We start from the raw sequence: 15963 nt of genomic DNA, 5'->3' as shown, positions 1-15963 counted from the left end.
CCCCCCTTTTTTTACTAGCATTGCTCTGGGAGTTTGGGACACGGGCTAGGAAAGATGTCATCATTGCTTCTGCATTTACTGGGAGGCAGGTAAAGATATACTTACAATAATATGGCTGATATTTGCTGGGCTCTATCAGAGACACCATAGGGCGCCAAGGGGCACAGAGAAAGCGCTTCTAACCTGGGTATTTTGCCGTTCTAGGGTTGCTACTCCAGTACTTTCGAAAGTCAGGGAAATGGGCAGAGGGAGATGGCTGAGAATAGCGGCAAACAGGGAAGGTATGTGGGTATAGAGTTGTCAGAGCCTCTAGTTTTGTTTTGCTTTTTTTTTTTTTTTTTTTTTTGGAAAAGCCACAAATCTGAATTTTTATGTGAGATCTCTTGAGTTTTAAGTGCTGTAAACGAATCCAAGTTTTCAAATGTGGGAGGCCAAACACAACACCCCTGCAGGACAATTTGGCCTTGGCCTACCAGCTTGCCAGGCATTCTGCCAACCAGCCATCCCTCCTCAGACCAAAGACCTGAGGGTCCACTCTTTCAGGCTCTAGGAAATCTAGCAATGAGCGAGCCAGACAACTTTCTTGCATTGTGGGGGTGCCTGGTACCGTGCTTCTCAAACATCAGGATGTGTGGGAATCACCTGGCATTCACACTGAAAGGCAGCTTTCTCACTCGGGAGGTCTGGGGTAAGTAAGGCCTGAAATTTTCTTTCTAACAAGCTCCCAGGTGATGGTGATGCTGGTGATCACTGAACCATATATGCTTTGAGTAGAGTTGCTCTATATTCCGGAGGGGCTTAGGAGCAGCTGGCAAGCACCGTGTTTTTACTTGAGTTTTAGTTTATTGGGGTGTCTTGGAGCTGAGGACATCAGAGGCAAGTGCTTAAGGCTGCGCTGCCAGGTCTCTATTCTCAGAGGTTATAATCTAGAAGGCAGGTGGGGGTGGAGGAAAGTGTTAGGAAAAGCTTCCTAGAGGAGGTGCATGGGAACTGCAGGAACCTCCCTGGCCGTCGAGAAAGGGAGAAGCCCTGAACTCCCCCTCTCCTCGGGCTGGGTCTCTGTGTCCCCACGCCGTGTACGGTTTCCCAGGCATCCCACGTGTCTGCGCCCAGCGAGTGCCTGTCAATCAAGTTTCTCTCCTACCCCGGGCTGGGTAGGGTTTAAAAGCAGCAGCGGTGCAGAGCGCTCCCATCGTGCCGCGCGGCGGGCGGGTTTGGATTTTAAATCCCCGCGGCCAATCAGTGGCGCGCAGGCTCTTGTAACGTTCCCGGCGCCGCGTTTGAATTCGAGGAGGAGCGAAGCGGTGCCAGGTCTCTGCCCAGACTCTGCTAGGTTTGCGGAGCAACTCCGGGAACATGAGTGCGGCGGCAACTGCAGGGAAGCTGGCGCGGGCACCAGCCGACCCAGGGAAAGCCGGGGGCCCCGGAGTTGCAGCTCCCGGGGCTCCAGCGGCCGCTCCGCCGGCGAAAGAGATCCCGGAGGTCCTAGTGGACCCGCGCAGCCGGCGGCGCTACCTGCGGGGACGCTTTCTGGGGAAGGGCGGCTTTGCTAAGTGCTTCGAGATCTCGGACGCCGACACTAAGGAGGTGTTCGCTGGCAAAATCGTGCCTAAGTCGTTGCTGCTCAAGCCTCACCAGAAGGAGAAGATGTCCATGGAGATATCCATTCACCGCAGTCTCGCCCACCAGCACATCGTAGGCTTCCACGGCTTTTTCGAGGACAACGACTTCGTGTTCGTGGTGTTGGAGCTCTGCCGCCGGAGAGTGAGTGTCGCTGCCGGGGGACCGTGGTTGGGGGCTCCGGGGGCTCGGAGCTGCTACAGAAGAGGTGCTGGAAACCTTGGGCTAGGCATTGTAAAGGACTCGAGGAGAGCGTGCTTTGCACTTGGAGCTGCAAGGGGAAGGGGTTGCGATTAAGTAGCGCTCGAGTCCTGTTGCTGCTAGGGAAGGCAGCTCCTGGACGCCAGGTGTTGAGCGGAGTGGGGGAGGCGCAGGTCGGAGGAGAATCCTGGCAATGGACGCAAGGGCTTCCGGAGTTGCTAAGGGAGGAGTCCCGGGTAAGGGGTGCTGCAGACCCGGAGCTTCCGGAGTAGGGCTGGGTCAGGGAGAGGGTGGTTGGAGCCAGACCAAGGAGCTTCCGGGAAGGGAGGCGGCTGGACAGGGATCTGCTGCTACGAAAAGGCCTGGGGAGGGATACTGAGAACTCTGAGCTTCCAGGAGTGGGTCTGGAAGAGGTATCCCAGGTAGGGGGCTTGGGAGGGAGCTAGTGGGAGAAGGGGTGCTGTGACTGGTTGTGGCCAGGCTTAGGGGAGAGAACGGATCGTAGCTGTCCTGGAGAAGAAATAAGGGTGGGGGTGGGGCGTCCTCGGCTGCCTTTCTCCAGTGCATCGTTACCGGCTCCGCATTCCTCCTCTCTTAACCCCAACCAGTCTCTCCTGGAGTTGCACAAGCGGAGGAAAGCACTGACGGAGCCCGAAGCCCGCTACTATCTTCGGCAGATCGTCCTTGGCTGCCAGTACCTGCACCGAAACCGGGTCATTCACCGGGACCTCAAGCTGGGCAACCTTTTCCTGAACGAGGATCTGGAGGTGAAAATAGGTGAGTGCTGGACCCGGAAGGGGTGCTTGACACCACCGGAAGTGGGAATGAGGAGGTGCTGGAAGAGGGAAAATAGGAAGGAGGCAGGGAGGGAGGAAGAGGATGGTAGAAGTCTGGGCTGTTGATTGCTTCTAGAATCCCTCTTTAGTACCGAAATTTAAAATAAAGAGCCACAAGCCAGTATCCTGCAGACGCATTGTTTAGTGCTCCTACGCAGTAATTTTTTAAAAGAAGAATTTGAATTAGTTTCCATTTTTCAAATTGGGATGCTTGACATACAAATTTGGATTTGGACTCCTCTTAAACATATTAAACATATATTGTTGGAAGCTCCAGCAGTTCTGAGACAGCATCCCTTCTGGCTGCTCTTTGCCTGGCTGAAAAGCAGCTGTTCCCCTTAGACCCCCTGGGATTTGCCACAGTCCTCACCACTCCCTATCATTTCCTCACAAACTTGCCAAATAGCAGTACTGACCTTTACTTGCTTGATCCTTGAAGGCATTTGACTTGTGCTGTTTCCATCAACTCCCTTCTAGAAGGGCCCTCCTTTCTAAGGAAGGGGGGGGCAAGGAGGCTCCCTAGGAGGCCCCTCCCCTGGGCCAGCAGGGTGGGAGGAAGCCTGGGCAGCCCTGCTGCCTACAAGATATAGGGGCAAAAGGGGAAATGACCCTGTTCTTGACATTCAAACCTGTACCAGCTTTCTGCATTGGCAGATGACAGAGGCTAGCATCTGAGCACCCCCTCTTCCTCCCTCTGTCCCAGGGGATTTTGGACTGGCAACCAAGGTCGAATATGACGGGGAACGCAAGAAGACCCTGTGTGGGACTCCTAATTACATAGCTCCTGAGGTGCTGAGCAAGAAAGGGCACAGTTTCGAGGTGGACGTGTGGTCCATTGGGTGCATCATGTAAGTTGGGAGTTGTCTCAGGACCCACATGGCCTAAGCAAGGGCCCTTTTGGGTGTCTCACCTGGCTGACTTGACCTTATGGACCTTTCTGCCTATGGAGAGGCTGTTCCAGAGAACAGATTGCCCCAAAACAAAGCCCAGTTTCCATATCTTTCCTTGTCACAGGTTATCTTGTAGGATTCCTGCAGCCTGGGCTGTGTGTCTGGGGAAGGTGGGGGAGAGGGGTGGGGGTGTCCCCCTAAATCTGTTCTAGGTCCTTGCTACTCAAAGTGTGGTCCACAGAGCAGCAGCATCACCTAGGAACTTGTTAGAAATGCAGAATCTAAGGACCCAGACTACTGACTGGATCGGAATCCGGATTTTAACAAGATCCCCGGGTGATTCCCATGCGCAGTAAAGTTTGAGAAGCACCAATCTAGAAAGCAGCCCTGGGAGGGAGGACTTAGGTCAGGAATAGAGCTGACAGAAGGAGGTACCTGTAGTCTATCTGGATCGAGGCCTTCTGAGGTGGGTGGGCAGTGGGTAGAGGGTTGGGCCCTTCGGGTATTCTCTTTTTTATTGTTGTTGATCTGAGTACTGGAGAGCTAGAAATGAGTTGTAGCAATGGCTTTCATACTTATTTGCAGTGGAGCTTTTTCAACTGAAAGCTCCAGGCCTTGAATACAAAACTATCAAAATGGTGCTGCTTCTGTAGAGGAAGGTAGCCCACGCACTTGGACCTGATTTGTACTGGCCGGCAGCTTCTGGGGCCCCGGGTTACCACAAGCTATAGTTGAAAAGTCACTATTGCTATCACCGGCCTTCTGAGGGCTCACCCCGGCCCATATCCTGGCTCCTGTGGGCTTGAGGATTGTCCTCAGGGGCCCGAAGGTCAGAATTTCCAGATGCCCGGCCTCCCTTCTGGCCCTGAGATGATTCCTCTGGCATCTAGGTTTTGGCTGCGAGCCTTGAGCCAAATCTACCCACCTTGTGCTTTTACAGGTATACCTTGCTAGTGGGCAAACCACCTTTTGAGACATCTTGCCTAAAAGAGACTTACCTCCGGATCAAGAAAAATGACTACAGTATTCCCAAGGTGACTAAAAACACTTGAAGTTTAAATTTGTTTTGTTTTCCCCCAAAAAGCTGTTTACTGAGCCTAATCATATCCCGGGGCTAGAGATAGGTCAACCCCACTGCTAGGGGAGCCACAGAGCTTTAGTGGATCTGTGTCTGAAATAACATACAGAACTTGATAGGTGTGCACAAAAGCATTTATTGTAAGGGGAGAGGATTTGTAGATCCTTAGAGTTTGGGTATATAACCCAAAATGTGTAAAGAGCAAAAAAAGGTGGGGTGGGGAAGAGCAGGAGGCAGACGTAGAAGTGCCACTTCAGCCTTAGAAGTGGACCTTCTCGAGTTAACTGGTCTCTGCCACGTGGCAGCCAGATCACAGTGGGCAAATGGCCTGAATCTTTTGGCTTCCAGTTTCCCACTTATAAAGTGGAGTTACTACCCCTGGAGCGGCTCGCAGAGCGCCTTGTATACACTAAGTGCTCACAGAATCCTGAACCACTGTGAATCCAGAGTGGTGTGCCTTTTCACAACCACTGCTGTCAGCGCATTGAAAGGAGTAGCCTGTTTCTGCAGAAGCTCGACTCATGGCTGCTTTCCAGTTTGGGATCCTTGACTCGTGTGAAATCAAGAGCCCCATCTCCATAAGGGCAGAGAGGTGAAATCTGTCACAGAGGATCATTTAACTGTCCGATGGGCAGATTCTGAAGGGTTCAGATGGTTCAGAGTGGGTGAGCGAGCTGGCTTCACCACTCATTAGGTGTGTATTCTTAGGAAAGGCGCTTAACGTGTGTTCAGTTTCTTCATCTGCAAACGAGAGGTGGTAATAGAGACTGCCACCCCTTGTTTTATGTGAAGGGTAAACACGCTAATGTACATGATGTGCTTGGAACACTGTCCTGGCACAGAGTAAGCGCACAGCTAATGCTAGGCTGTCACTATGCATTTGACCTGTGCTGGGTTATCTCCCATTGAACCCTGCAGGGCTCAGGCTCGGTGCTATGTCGTCTCATTTTCTAGATGAAGATACAAAGGCCCTAGAAAGTCAGGTCACTTGTCCTAGCTGGTATTAGGAACGGAACAGGGACTTAAACCAGGTCTTTATGACCTCACAGCCTACATTCTCAAGTACTACTCTAGTGGTGAGCAACTTAAATTATGCGAGAAAAAATTCAGGGGAAATCACATTAAAATTGAGTCTCAAAAGGAAGGAGAAGTGATCATTCTCACAACTTAGGTTGACACTTGTCAACTCAGCAAAGCCAACAGTGGGGCACCTGGTAGATATGTGGCCACCAAACATGGTATATGGGAGCCATGCATGTGGGCCAGGGCCCGCGGTTCCTTTATGGCAGTGCTGCCCTTGGGTCCCCCATCACCTCCTGCTTACAGCTGTCCCTCTCTGCTCTAGCACATCAACCCTGTGGCCGCCTCCCTCATCCAGAAGATGCTTCAGACAGATCCTACTGCCCGCCCAACCATTCACGAGCTGCTCAATGACGAGTTTTTTACTTCTGGCTATATCCCCGCCCGGCTCCCCATCACCTGCCTCACCATTGCACCACGGTTTTCAATTGCTCCCAGCAGTCTGGACCCCAGCAACCGGAAGCCTCTCACAGTCCTCAATAAAGGTAAAACACGGGTTTGCGTAGACAGCAGACCCCCAGAGAGAGCCTAGGCTTCAGATGTGTGGATCGATGGCCCACAGAACCCAGGTGTGCAGTAGGACTGACTCCAGTCCTTGAGTCCATGGCCTCCCATCCTCTCAGGGCAAAATGCCCTGCTTCCCCTGGGCCAGCCCTAGCGAGAAAGACCTTACCATGGCTGGGCCAGACCTGGTGTGCCCAAAAAGAGGAGAGTGGACTGAATGCCATGCTCACAAAACTCTTACTTAAAAAATTCCTAACATCCCTCTTTCGTGGTTCATTGAAAAAAATATGAAAAATTCCAAATATAGACGTAGGGCATAATGCACTGGACCCCTACACTCCACCCCCGGCCCACATTCAACAGTTAGCAAAATTTTTTGTCACGTTTGCTTCACTGTTCCATTTTTGTTCCTTTGCAGTTAATCCCAGACATCTTGCCATTTTACCCCCATAAGCTTCAGTAGGTCTCTCTTTAAAAGGACAGCCACTTTTTAGGGGTGCCGGGGTGGCTCAGTCAGTTACATGTCCGACTTTGGCTCAGGTCATCATCTCGTGGTTTGTGAGTTTGAGCCCCGCGTGGAACTCCGTGCTGACAGCTCAGAGCCCGGAGCCTGCTTTGATTCTGTGACTCACTCTCTGTCTCTCTCAAAAAAGAAAAATGTTAAATTTTTTTTTTTTTAAGGGACAGCCACTTTTTATAAGACTACACACCTTGCTTGGGTTGTCATTATGTCTGATTCTCTTCAGAGGACAAAATGAGGAAGTACATACATTGGGGGAAAAACTTGAAGTTTGTACTGCTATTTCTGACTCACATTTTTTTCACCACATTATTTTGATATTATTTCAAACTTATGAAAAGGTGGACAAATGGAAGCTCCTGTATCTTATAACTCCTTTTCTCCACGAAATGACGTTTTTCTACATGTACTTTACCTCTTTCTCTTTTTAATATATATAAAGTTATATATTTGTGTGTATCCACTGTTTTCTCCCGAACCACTTGAGAGTAAGTGGTATACTTCCTGTCCTTTACCACTTAATACTTCAGTGTGTATTTCCTAAAAACAAAGATTCATTCACATAACACAGTTAGCAAGTTCAAGATATTTAACATTGATACAATCTTGTCAGCTGTGGAGTTACTACTTTTCTTTTTGTAATTTATGAGTGTCCAAATACAATATTATGACTTTGATTTTATTTTTATTTAAAAAAAATTTTTTTAATGTTATTTTTGAGAGACCGCACGAATGGGGGAGGGGCAGAGAGAGGGAGACACAGAATCCAGAACTGCATGCAAGATCATGACCTGAACCGACTGAGCCACCTAGGCACCCGTGATTTTATTTTATTCTTGTATTTCTTTTCAACTGACCCTCTTGTTTCCTCACACTAATAAACATAACTTTTTCAGCATCTATACACAAGTTCCTCTTATTAAATGACATTTTATTGAAGTACCGTTTTCCTTAGAGTATTTCACTAAGGATATATAATGTTTTTAAAAAGGTCATTTGAAATGCTTTTTTTCTTTGGGTGAATATAGCACCAATTTAACATAAATTCATTTGTTCCTGTCGTAATCTAATACCGTTAAGGATGTCTTTTTTTGTTTTCGCCATTTCATTTTATTGGTAATGTTAATCTTGGTCACTTGGTTAGGGTAGTGCCTGATGGACTTTTCCACTGCAGAGTTACAGTTTTTCCCTTTGTAATGAATACATGTCTCGCCGAGCTACTTTGAGATGACCCTCTTCCTCCTCAAACTCTTGCCCAGGGATGTTAGCATCCTAGGTAGAGCTCTGTGGATCTGGCTGTAGCAGTTGCTACTGAGGTGTTCTAATGCAAATTCCTCTCTTCCCCTCTCCTTCTGAATTCATGGAAATTCTATAAGGAAGAGCTGTCATTTCGCTCTCATTTATTTGGTTATGTACATTAGTGCACACTCATGGATTTATTCTTTGGGCTGTAATATTGCCATTTTAAAGATTGCTTTTTTTTTTTTTTTTTTTTTAATTTGAACACCAGGGATTTTTTTTTTAAGATCTGCTGGAAATTTTCAAACTTCCTCAAAAGTAGAGAGAATTAACTGTACTAGAATCCCCATGTACACATCATCCATTTTGAGTAGTTAGCAACATTTGCCTATACTTTGATCTATTTCCAACTTCTCCTTTTTCCTAGAGTTTTTAAAGCAAATCCCAAATATCTTATTATTTTCACATTTAAGTTCTTAGTACAGCATAGTTTGTTTTTTAACTGAAAACTCTGATCTTAAAAATATAAGACAAAAATCATGTTCTACAAGAACTACCGTGTGTTGGTCGGGAAAGAAACACTTGAGCATTAAGACAATAAAAATCATCAGGCTTCTACCACTCAAATAGAGCCTATGAGACAAATCTCAAAGGGTATCTTTTCAGACTCTTTTGACATCTGTACAAAATTTAGGGGTGGAAAAAAAATCTATTTTCATCAAATGCCCAGCATTGGGGTAGAGGTCTGAGTGTCTGAGGCTCTGCGGCTGTATGTGGCCGTGAAACCTTCCTAAAGGGCCTGCCTTGGCCCTGGAGGTGTGAGTACCACGTTCCTGTCACGTGAGCATGGCACCTGCTGCTCTATAATCCCACACTGACTCAGTTTACCCAAAGCAATGGCAGCTAAAATGATTTTTCTCTGGGAAGAATACCAGCAGTGGTAGAGGGTCCCATGCCCCTCCCACCCTGCTGCCTTTGTGCCCAGCTAAGGAGCACGTGTCATCATCTTTCTAGGCATGGAGAACCCCACGCCCGAGCGGCCCCGGGAGAAAGAGGAACCAGTGGTCCGGGAAACCAATGAGGCAGTCGACGGCCACCTAGGCGACATGCTGCAACAGCTGCACAGTGTCAATGCCTCTAAGCCCTCAGAGCGGGGGCTGGTGAGACAAGGTAGGCACTGTGGGGGCCTGGGGGCGGGGGCGCCTGGGCATCTGGAGAGGGCAGGAAGTCTCGGCCGCAGCAGGTCGGTGGCTTGTCCAGGCCCCGATCACCGCAATACCTTTAGTCGCCCCATTTTCTGTAGAACAAAATCCAAATGGAGTAGCCTGGCATTCAAGGCCCCTCCTTTCTTTTTCTGATTCACTTGTTCTGTCTCCGTCTTCCAGAACCCCAGCATGCTGCCTCTACACATCTGCACATGCTGTTTTCTGCCATTCTGTGGATTCCTGCTTCACCTGCAGGAGCCTCGGGACTCTTGCTCATACCGCTCCCTTCTTCTGTAATGTGCTTCCTCCACATCTCACATCCTCCCCACTCCTAGGACTTGTCATCCCCCTCAGCTGCTGTGGGTTTCTCCATAATTCTTCATTTCTATATTTGTTTCTTGCATTTAAATAGGGGATTATTGCGTGCACAGAACATGACATTTTGAGATACTTGGAATTGTATATTGCCTCACATTTTTTTAGTCATTCGGACCAGAAAATTCACTAGTCTGTTGGCCACTGACTCTCACCATGATAGAAGTAACTTAGAGACCTTATCCATATTTACGCTGCTCAGCCTCTGTCCCTATAACAAGAACACAAGCTCCATGAAGCCTGGGTTTTAGGCCCTTGCTCACTGTACCTGAGACAGTGCCTGGCACACGGTAGGCCTTTGATCAGTGGATGGATGGACTGCAAAATGAAAGGAACAGGGTGCTCTGCCCTGGGACTTGTCCGTCCTGTTGCTTGCCAGGGCTTGGTGGTGACACAGCCCTGCTTGGCTCTCCTCTGGGGTCCCAGACCTCTTGACTGAGTCCAGGCAGGGTGTTCAGCATCCCTCCCTGGTGTCGGCCACCTGAATGGACTGGAGGGGAGGAGGCTGGTCCTGACCAACAGTCTGTCTGCTTCTGTCACAGAGGAGGCTGAGGATCCCGCCTGCATCCCCATCTTCTGGGTCAGCAAATGGGTGGACTATTCAGACAAGTACGGCCTTGGTAGGTTGCTTCCAGAACGGGTGGGCGGCTCAGATAAAGCCAAGTGACCCTTCGAGCTGTTCCAGGCTCTTCCCTGTGCGGTTCCCAGGTCCTCTCAACAATCTCCTCTCCGTCCCAGGCATCCCATTTCCAGCTCCCAGTGCCCCCCCTGCTCCCTACTTCCCCGTCCTGAGGCCCCCCTCCACCTACCAGGGTACCAGCTGTGCGACAACAGTGTGGGGGTGCTCTTCAACGACTCGACACGCCTGATCCTTTACAATGACGGCGACAGCCTGCAGTACATAGAGCGTGATGGCACAGAGTCCTACCTCACTGTGAGCTCCCATCCCAACTCCCTGATGAAGAAGGTGAGTGCTGGCTGGTCCCCGCGGCCTGGGGTTGCTGGGAGGGAGGCACTTGCCAGGGGTCAGTCTCCAACCCTGGCCTCCCTCCCTCCCCTTCCAACCAGATCACCCTCCTGAAGTACTTCCGGAACTACATGAGTGAACACTTGCTGAAGGCAGGCGCCAACATCACGCCTCGGGAAGGCGATGAGCTCGCCCGGCTACCCTACCTGCGCACCTGGTTTCGCACCCGCAGTGCCATCATCCTGCACCTCAGCAACGGCTCTGTGCAGATCAACTTCTTCCAGGTGAACCGGGGTGGGGAAGAGTTGGGGCGGGATGCCTGTGCCTGGCAGCAGGCCCCCAGGGTTGGATTGGGTGGGGCGGCGCGGGACCCATCCTTGGCATCAGGTGGTAGGAAGAGAGTGGGCGGGTGGGAACCCCTCATCGGCCAGAATGTCTCCCCTCCAGTCCCCCATACACTAGCAGCTGGGGCCTTCAGTCTGCCCACCCGTAACTCCATCTCTCTGCCCTCCTTTGCCTCCTAGGACCATACCAAACTCATCCTGTGCCCGCTGATGGCAGCCGTGACCTACATTGATGAGAAGCGGGACTTCCGCACGTACCGCCTGAGCCTGCTGGAGGAATATGGCTGCTCCAAGGAGCTGGCCAGCCGGCTGCGCTACGCCCGCACCATGGTGGACAAGCTGCTGAGCTCCCGCTCGGCCACCAACCGTCTCAAGGCCTCCTCGTAGGCCTTGCTCCCCTGCGGACTGGTGCCCCTCCCACCCCCACCAGCACCTCGGCCCGTACTGGTTAGCTCCCATGGTGCTGTTTTCTAGAATGTGGCCCCCGGCCCTGGGGGCTGGGAAGAGCTACATTATCCTTGCTGATGGGTGTCTCCGTGTAAGTTATTTTTGTACATGTTCCGGTGTGGGTTCTATGGCCTCTTTCCCTTCCCTCTCAACCCCGCCATGTGAATTGTACAGAATATTGCTCTTGAATCTGGGACTGTCCTTTCCTTGCCTTTATATACATTAAACACGTGAATCTTCTTTTTCTTCTTATAGTCCCTGAGGGGTGCCTGGGCTCTGGGCACATCTTTGCTCCAGAACCCCAGGCTGCCAAGTCTCTGTCCGTCTCTTCTGACGCTGAGGCCAGCCTTGGCCACGGGCCCAACTCCTTGTCTCAGCTCCCAGCGGCCGCTGGGCACGGCTCCCTGGGCCTCGAGACCGGCGGATAGTAGGGCAGGAAGAGACTTTCAGAGGCACAGCTCCTCATGGCCGTGTACGTGTGGAGCAGCAGCCGCGGGAAGCGGGTTGTGAAGTACTGGACGAAACTGTCCGGGACGTGGCCTAGCGCCTGCCGCACCTCAGCCGGGAGCTCCCTGTAGTGGTGCTTCTGGAGGGAGTTAGAGCAGAGAGCCCCCGCCCGGCTCAGCCATGACCAGTCTGCCCCGCCCCCCAGGCCCCACTCAAACCCTAAAGCACACCTTGTTCCTCATTGCACGGAGCAGGTCTCGCACCGACGTCCCCTTGTACGTCCGGAACCTTCTCAGATCTGTGGGCGGGCAACTCCTTGGCAAAGCTGCCCCCACCAGACTCCCCTCCGCCTCCCGGACCCACCCCGGGCCGAGCCTGGCCTCTACCTATCTGCAGCGGCACGGAGATGTGCGTATGCCAGTTGCACCGGACCACCGCGGGGCCTCCCGCCTCCAGCGCCCTCACCAGGGGCCCTTGCTCAGGCTCCTTCTCCAGCCAGTCACTGACGTCCTAGGACCCCACAGAGCTCCTGAGCCTCGTGACCAGTTTCAGAGGCCAGGAGTGCCCTACAGTTTGGGGGAGCAAATCAGCAGAAGCTTCTTGGGTTAGGGTAAGGATTGGTGGCCCTTGAGTCCAGCTTCTCTGTGCCATGTCTCCATGTTACCTTCCAGGTCTTCACCAACCTGTGAGGTAGGTACTGTTGTCCCCATTTCACAGATGAGCACATTGAGGCTCCGAGGCACAGAGTCTCTTGCTCAAGGTCCCACAAGTGGGGTGGACTATCTGGGCACCCGTATAGCATAAGTGACAACTAGGCATGGGGCGTGTGTCAAGTGGGGTGGGGAGGAGGGGTGCTGGGGACGAGCAGCGGGGCCGGGAAGTCTGGTAGTGAGCAGCTGGAGTGTCCACATGGCAGCATCTAGGAGTCTAAGGTCCGAGCTTGGTTTAGAGAAGGAGCTGGGATGCCTGGAACAGGCAGACAAGTCTCTGCCCAGCCACTCTGGCTTCCCCTTCCTTATCACTCAAGACACGGATTTGGGACTTTCTGGGGCTGTTCCCAAGATTTCCCTCTGACCTGGAAGAACTGGAGCTGCTTGGCTCTGCTCCAAAAGAAGGGGTGGGCCAGCACCTGGTGAGCAGAGGGGCGGGCCTGCGGCAAGGGGTTCAGCATGGTCTCAACCAGGTTCCGGGCAACCACCTTGTCTGTAACGGGGACCAACGAGGGATGGCTTCAGGCCTGCCCAGCCCCGTGCCCTGCTTCCTCCCTCCTCTGCCAGGCCCAGGCCCCTCACCGTGGGTCTCTTCCTCCAGGTGAGCCAGACTGGGAGCCCCTGCAAGGATGTTTGCCTGGCGGTAAAGACTCTCTCCAAACGGGTGGCTGCCGCCAGAAAGCACATAGTAGAACACGCAGCCTGCAGAGAAGATGTCCACTGCGCTTGTCTGGGGGCAGAGAGACAGACATAAGGAAGTGGTCCCTGCTTCCAGGAAGCCTCTCTGGTTCAAGTCTCCCATGGGCTGATACAGTAGCCAGGGCTTTGGTTCGGACTAGAACTCCAGGGTGCGTCCTGAGCGCCATTTTCTTGGCCTGGGATCTCCTCCCCTCTGCGCCGTTGGAAGGGGTACCATGGTTTTCATCCAAAATCTTTGCCCTACTGAGCCACTGGTGCAGGTGTCCAAGCTGTGTTCCTCCAGGTCTAGCAGGTAACAGGAGTGAAGCTGGCCAGGCACGAGGCAATGAAGTGGCACCTGCCCTCCCAGTGGTGACAGCCGGACTTCGCTCCAGCTGCCTGCCTCCAGGGGACTCTCCCTGGTGACAGAGCTTTGATTTTCCAAGAGGATCCCGAAATCCAGATTGTAACGTGGAATTCCTCAAGTTAAAATACTGGCCGCTAATAAAATCTGTACGGGCTTATAACATCAGTCCCTTTGGCCTCCAGGTGCCCACCTCCTGCTTTCTCTGGACTCAGGTGTGGCTTTGCCTAGTGCCTGACCATTCCTGTTAACTCCCATCTGTGTGCATGGCTTCATATTCCACTTGCACACTGACAGCTCAAAACTCCGTAAGCCTGGAGTCTCAGACTCCTGTGTCTCTGGAAGTCAGACACGCTCTGGGCTTCAACTGTATTCGCTCATCTGGTGCTCCCCAAACCCTTGACACCAGTGGCTCTCTCTGGCTACACATTAGAACACCTGGGGCCCTACTCCAGGCTGATCGGGTCAGAATCACAGCATATGAGCTCTGGGCATCTGACTTTTCAGAGTTGCCCAGTGATACTGCAGCACAGTGCGGACTGAAAACCCTTTTCCAGCTCAGGATTTCTCAACCCTGGTACTATTGACACCTGGGGGCGGATAATTGTCATGGGGGGCTGTCCTGTGCATTGTAGGGTGTTTAGGCCTCTAGCCCACCCAATGCCAGTAGCAAGCCCCGATTCCGTGGCCATGTATGACAACCAAGAATGTCTCCAAACAGTGCCCAATGTCCCCTGGGCAGTGAAACAGTCCTTGGTTGAGAACTGCTCCTCTAGGTGAGAAGGGAACTGTGCCCACTTTACAGATGAAGAAACAAGCTTGGCCATATCTGGAGAGGCACGCGGCCAGGGAGGGGGGAGGACTCACAGGGCTGTCGGTGGGCAGCAGTTGTAGGAGCTCGGGTGCCATCCAGCCTTCCGTGCCGGGAATGCCCGAGCGGAGGCTGAAGCTGCAGCGGCCGACAGGCAGCTTTTTGCAGAGGCCAAAGTCTGAGAGCACCACCCTGCCTCGGCCCTCAGGGCCGTCAGGCCCCGCGATGAGGACGTTGGCCGGCTTCAGGTCCCTGTGCACTGAGAACAGAGCAGAGCTGAGCGCTGGCTGTGGGGAAGGCGGAGCCAGGGGTGGGGAAGGCGGAGCCAGGGGGTGGAGGGCGGGGCCTGGGATGGAGGGTGGGGGCGGGGCATACCGATGTGTAGGGAATGCAGGTGGGCCAGGCCGGACATCAGCTGCTGCAGCGCCTCCCCGGGCTCCAGGCCCCAGCGCTCCAGCTCAGGGTTTTCCACGTACTGAGGGGGTGAGGGACAGAGAGTCACTCTGCAACCCGGGACCCTACCAGCGCCCCACCGCCCCTCCGAGCTCTGGCTCACCTCCTGCAAGGAGGCCTGGCAGAGCTCCAGGGCGATGTAGTGGAACTGGGGTTCCCGCTCGGTACAAAAGTAGCGGAGCACATTGGGGTGCCTGTCCGACTCCTGCAGCAGCTGGACCTCCCTCCGGACCAGGCCGAAGCATTCACGGAGCAGCCGCTTGACAGCCACGGCCCGGCCCTCCAGCTGGCCCCTGGGAGGTTCAGAGAGGGAAGACGAAGGAAAAGGCTCCCGCCTGCACCCACCTCGGGGAGCCTTGGGAAAGCATGGCTCCCCGAGAGACAGTGGCCAAAAGTGCCGCGACAGCCACACCTCCAGCCCAGCTCCTGACTGCCACTCACCGGAAAACGAACGTCCCGCCTGCCCCGCGGCCCAGCACGTCCTTGGGGTTGAAGGAAATCTTGCCCACCACGGTGAGCTGCTCAGCTAGCGGAGAAGAGGGCGCAGTGTCAGGGAGCTCTGCTCCGCCCACAGCCTCCCCTCTCCTCAGTCCAGTCCCTCCCGCTGCCTCCACGCCCAGCCTGGGGCTGCCACTTCCTCTTTGTACATCCTTGGCAACTTAACCCCTGTGCCCTTGGTTTTCTCATGTGTAAAGTGGGACTCGTGTTGACGATCCCACACACATTACTGTGGATTAAATGAATGTGTGGGAGGAGAGTGGTGGTGAGGGCTGATAGATTACCCTCCTTATCATCCTCCCTCATTCTGTTGCTGCCCAGATTTCTTTCTTTACTTCCTCTGCCAGGATTCCCACCCACCCACCCCACCCCACCCCACCCCACTCTTGCCAGTTATAATAAACCCTTTTCACTGAGGAACTGGCTTTAAACAGTTGGCAGCATAGTAAGGGTGAGTGCCGTCCCAGGAGAGACTGCCCCCAACGGGAAGGGGCAGCAGTGAGCATTCAGATGCTAAGCTGTCCCAGAGTTGTCCCTGTCCTAGGGTGGCAGGGAGCCCCTGGAATGCCTTGGTTTCCTCTTAAGGATGAGGTTGGCTCAGGCAGGCAGAGAGTTGTAGTCTTGAACAGTTACACTCTTCCCTTTGGGTAGCTCGCGAGAGACCCTTCACAGTGACCCAGGCATGGCTATGCCCTG

General features: G+C 53.0%; 2 protein-coding genes across 4 annotated transcripts in view; one reads left to right on the top strand and one right to left on the bottom strand.

Annotated features, from left to right (window-relative positions):
- The first annotated feature begins 99 nt into the window (after positions 1-99).
- Positions 100-11546, top strand: PLK1 (polo like kinase 1). The gene is made up of 10 exons (XM_025916817.2): positions 100-1764; positions 2430-2598; positions 3361-3505; positions 4488-4581; positions 5971-6190; positions 8983-9138; positions 10091-10168; positions 10361-10515; positions 10617-10799; positions 11040-11546. The coding sequence occupies exons 1-10, from the start codon at positions 1357-1359 to the stop codon at positions 11244-11246; spliced, it is 1815 nt and encodes a 604-aa protein (XP_025772602.1). The 5' UTR covers positions 100-1356; the 3' UTR covers positions 11247-11546.
- ERN2 (endoplasmic reticulum to nucleus signaling 2) overlaps positions 11385-15963 on the bottom strand; it is a 19734-nt gene continuing 15155 nt past the window's right edge. For 2 of the 3 annotated variants that reach the window (XM_086692749.1, XM_086692748.1), the window contains 9 exons: positions 15211-15295; positions 14873-15062; positions 14692-14791; positions 14373-14575; positions 13046-13193; positions 12829-12956; positions 12140-12263; positions 11984-12051; positions 11385-11892 (listed from right to left, as the gene is read on the bottom strand). In XM_086692749.1, coding sequence (XP_086548875.1) covers positions 11680-11892; positions 11984-12051; positions 12140-12263; positions 12829-12956; positions 13046-13193; positions 14373-14575; positions 14692-14791; positions 14873-15062; positions 15211-15295 — 1259 coding nt within the window. In that variant the 3' untranslated portion in view covers positions 11385-11679. The remainder of the gene's footprint in view (positions 11893-11983; positions 12052-12139; positions 12264-12828; positions 12957-13045; positions 13194-14372; positions 14576-14691; positions 14792-14872; positions 15063-15210; positions 15296-15963) is intronic. The other variant, XR_015245662.1, reaches the window with a different exon arrangement.

This window comes from Puma concolor, chromosome E3 (genome assembly GCF_028749965.1).
Source record: "Puma concolor isolate L17-30 chromosome E3, mPumCon1.1.hap2, whole genome shotgun sequence".
Taxonomy (NCBI): domain Eukaryota; kingdom Metazoa; phylum Chordata; class Mammalia; order Carnivora; family Felidae; genus Puma; species Puma concolor.
This window is presented reverse-complemented; position numbering and strand designations above follow the sequence as displayed.

Excerpts from the sequence above, each read along its gene's own strand:
- PLK1 (XM_025916817.2), top strand. The coding sequence starts at position 1,357 with ATGAGTGCGGCGGCAACTGCAGGGAAGCTGGCGCGGGCACCAGCCGAC. Across the intron at positions 6,191-8,982 it reads TCTCACAGTCCTCAATAAAG|GCATGGAGAACCCCACGCCC; the intron begins GTAAAACACGGG and ends TCATCTTTCTAG. Across the intron at positions 10,169-10,360 it reads TTCAGACAAGTACGGCCTTG|GGTACCAGCTGTGCGACAAC; the intron begins GTAGGTTGCTTC and ends TCCACCTACCAG.